The sequence below is a fragment of the Gavialis gangeticus genome, unplaced genomic scaffold (assembly GCF_001723915.1).
Source record: "Gavialis gangeticus isolate Ggan-Ray unplaced genomic scaffold, GavGan_comp1, whole genome shotgun sequence".
Classification (NCBI taxonomy): Eukaryota; Metazoa; Chordata; order Crocodylia; family Gavialidae; genus Gavialis; species Gavialis gangeticus.
Window position 1 is genome coordinate 19,215,614 of NW_017728997.1, and position 918 is coordinate 19,216,531.

Here is a 918-nt window from a genome sequence, read left to right on the forward strand (position 1 = left end):
GCGGGTCCCGATCCGGGCACTGCCGGAGCGGGGCGGGGCGGGGCCGCCCGGCCCTACCGGACCTACCAGCCGCTGCGGAGCCCGGACGCAGACCAGGCCCCGCCGCTGCGCTGCCTCCGCCGCTCCAACATGGCCGCCGCGGGGCGCCGGAAGTTAGCGATACTTCCGCTTCCGGTCCGTGCCCCTCCCTGCCTCCAGTCCCTGGGGCCTCGTGACCCCATGACCTCCGCCCAGCCGCGTGAGGGGAGGGGCCACGTGCCGGGGATCGGAAGTAGTGGTGTGGCTGCTCTCGCGCTTCAAGGTGCTGGCGCCGGAAGTGGCGCGGAGCTTCTGTCGTGTGGTAACTGCGGCCGCAGTCCCCCGGCCCAGGACCTGCTCACGCGGGCTATGGGCGAGGCGGGCGCGGGCAGCCTGGGGCCGGGGCAGCGGCGGCGGAGGAAGCTGGTGCTGCACGTGGACGTGAACAACACGGTGGTGGTGGCGGACGCCGTGACTGGGCAGGGCCCGCGCGCCGCCCTCAACGCCTTCCTCAGCGCTGCCGCCTGGGGCCGCCGCGCACCCGACGGTCAGCGGGGGGAGGGGTCGGGCAGGGGTGGAGCACTAGAGGGTGTGGGGAGAGAGGTCGGGCGGGGGTGGAGCGGGGGTGCGGGAAGAGGGCAGTGGAGGGGTGCAGGGGGAGCCCCAGGCCCGGGCTGGTGTAAACCCCTCCTCACACGGCAGGTGCGTGGCAGTGGCTGAGCGAGGTGCCGTCGCTGCGGCCGCCCTGCCCCGGTGCCGTGAGCTACAGCTCGGCGCACGGGCGTGACCCGCACTTCGCTGACTCGCCGCAGGGCAGCCGGTTCCAGGGCGTGCTGCGGCAGCACCTGCGGCTGCTGGCGTGGCCGGGGGCGCCCCACGAGGGGCTGTCGGTGCGCGGCG

General features: G+C 75.5%; 2 protein-coding genes across 5 annotated transcripts in view; one reads left to right on the plus strand and one right to left on the minus strand.

The window, feature by feature from the left end:
- Nucleotides 1-162, minus strand: part of CCDC71 (coiled-coil domain containing 71) — a 7,171-nt gene extending 7,009 nt beyond the window's left edge. The window contains exon 1 of the mRNA XM_019504883.1: nucleotides 67-162. The gene's annotated coding sequence lies outside the window, so the exon portion shown is untranslated. The remainder of the gene's footprint in view (nucleotides 1-66) is intronic.
- Nucleotides 163-272: 110 nt separating this feature from the next.
- The window catches only part of LOC109289026, an 8,073-nt gene continuing 7,427 nt past the window's right edge, over nucleotides 273-918 (plus strand). The window contains exons 1-2 of one of the 4 annotated variants that reach the window (XM_019504887.1): nucleotides 273-565; nucleotides 721-910. In XM_019504887.1, the coding sequence (XP_019360432.1) occupies nucleotides 388-565; nucleotides 721-910 (368 nt within the window). In that variant the 5' untranslated portion in view covers nucleotides 273-387. Of the gene's footprint in view, nucleotides 566-720 lie in introns of all 4 variants that reach the window. The other 3 variants (XM_019504886.1, XM_019504885.1, XM_019504884.1) reach the window with 3 other exon arrangements.